The sequence below is a fragment of the Austrofundulus limnaeus genome, unplaced genomic scaffold, assembly GCF_001266775.1.
Source record: "Austrofundulus limnaeus strain Quisiro unplaced genomic scaffold, Austrofundulus_limnaeus-1.0 Scaffold1, whole genome shotgun sequence".
In the NCBI taxonomy this organism is placed as follows: Eukaryota; Metazoa; Chordata; class Actinopteri; order Cyprinodontiformes; family Rivulidae; genus Austrofundulus; species Austrofundulus limnaeus.
Window position 1 is genome coordinate 1,990,642 of NW_013952403.1, and position 1,897 is coordinate 1,992,538.

Consider the following 1,897-nt stretch of genomic DNA (forward strand, 5'->3'; position numbering starts at 1 on the left):
TTATTATATAATGTAAACTCATGTTAGTTAGGGTCCTGCTGTTGCACACAGACACAGATACAGACTTCTGCTCTTTTTTTTACAAACTGGTTGTTTGTCGCCACCTCCTGGACAAACAGTGAACTGCAAATATTTTTACAGGACTTTATTCTGGGTTGATTTTTGTGGTTGATTAAAACCTGATACATCTAATTAACTAATGACAAATAATATTTGCAGTGTTTGTCCAACTTTTGTCATTTTGAAATTGCACTACGGCAATTTGAAAGGATAATGCTTTTCTTTAATTGCAATTAAAAATGTTGTTTTATTTGTTGTTTGTGCATTAACATATTCAGGAGGAACATAAGCTCATATGCTAATACTTCCTATTGTTACATCTGCTCAAAATCAGATCCTTGGGGAGTACTCCTTTTCACTTCTTATCTCTTAATTATGACAGTTATGACAGATTCGAACTCATGGCAGCAAACATTAATAAAGCAGCATGCTGATGTGCTGCAGGCTGTAAGAACTGTTGACCTCTTTGTCTCCGTTTGTCCTCCATGTCTTCAGGGGGAGAGTGGTGAAGAACTGTCCCCCACCTCCTCCGACTGGCACCCAGACCTGTTGGCGGGTCAGAGGACGTCTGTGTGCTCCACGGGCTCAGAGGACACCGGGCCCAGCCTGGTCAGCCGCCAGCTCTCTGCCAGTGAGTGAGAAACTGTTTCACATCAGGAGCTGCCTGAGTTTTCACCTGCTGCAGGTTCTGCTGGACTTTTCTAACAACAGACAGGGTTCATAGATGAACCTGAGCTGAAAACATTTGACAGAGCCACCATCATTTTTAACAAAAATCTGAAGTTTTAGTTAAACACAATGCACCACCTGACCTCTACTATGAGCTTTTTTCCCATGGAAACAGTCTGAGAAACATAAATAATAATAATTTGTTGTAGATTTGTAACGAAGAAACAAGAAGATGATAAATGGTTGAAATTTTATTCATTTTTCATTTAAATAATTGGATATTTTACTTGATTTAAGACTTTAGAGAAATGTGATCTTTGTGTGGTTTTAATAAGTAAAGTTTGTTTATATAGCACCTTTCTTAGATATAAAATCACAAATAGCTTCACATAAAAAACACTATAAAATTAAAACATCACCACAGCATAATATTCATACAAACGTACAAGTAAAAATTAATTAATTAATTAAAACTATGTCAGTCTCATAGTTTTTTTATTATTATTGTTTTAGTTTTATGTACAGCCTTTTTTGTAGTTCCACTAATCAGCTAACATTTAATAGTGGAACAATTTTTTTTTGCTCACTTTAATTAGCAGAACAATTAGCTTTCAGTAAATTAGGTTTGACCAACTTTTACTCCGCTGACAGCTAACAAACATCAACAGGTTTGTGTCAGTCCCGCCAGTCGAAGGACTCAAAGACGTGACGCAAACTGAGAGACTGTCGTCTTAGCAATTAGCAGTTAGCAGCTAGCATTAGCTTCTGCTAATCTATTTATATGTTTAGCATTAGCTTTTTTTTGTTAGCAGCTTATGCATTAGCAAAATTAACTTTTTGGTTAGCTGTTACCACTGCACACAGACAACTTTGTGTCGCTGAAACAAAATTTGTGACGTCTAACTTGTTTCTGAGTCGAACATGTAGAAAATATACATAAAATCATCATTGCTACTGAAAAATATATAAATGTATATAAAACTGGAACAGCTGAAAGTAATTCATCACACCTGTAGAATCAATAAAAGTTTAAATAAACTCGCTCAAGGACTAAAGTGCATTGTGGGAGTTGAAGTTCAAAAGTCAAGCTGAAGAAACAACAAAAAGGGCAAAATACAGCAGGTAAAATAAGTATTGAACACGTCACCATTTTTCTCAGTAAATATAT

At 35.6% G+C, this 1,897-nt stretch overlaps 1 protein-coding gene across 1 annotated transcript in view; it reads left to right on the forward strand.

The window, feature by feature from the left end:
- The window catches only part of sash3 (SAM and SH3 domain containing 3), a gene marked incomplete in the record, with an annotated part of 6,859 nt that overhangs the window by 2,363 nt on the left and 2,599 nt on the right, over positions 1–1,897 (forward strand). The window contains 1 exon segment of the mRNA XM_014004278.1: positions 556–691. Coding sequence (XP_013859732.1) covers positions 556–691 — 136 coding nt within the window.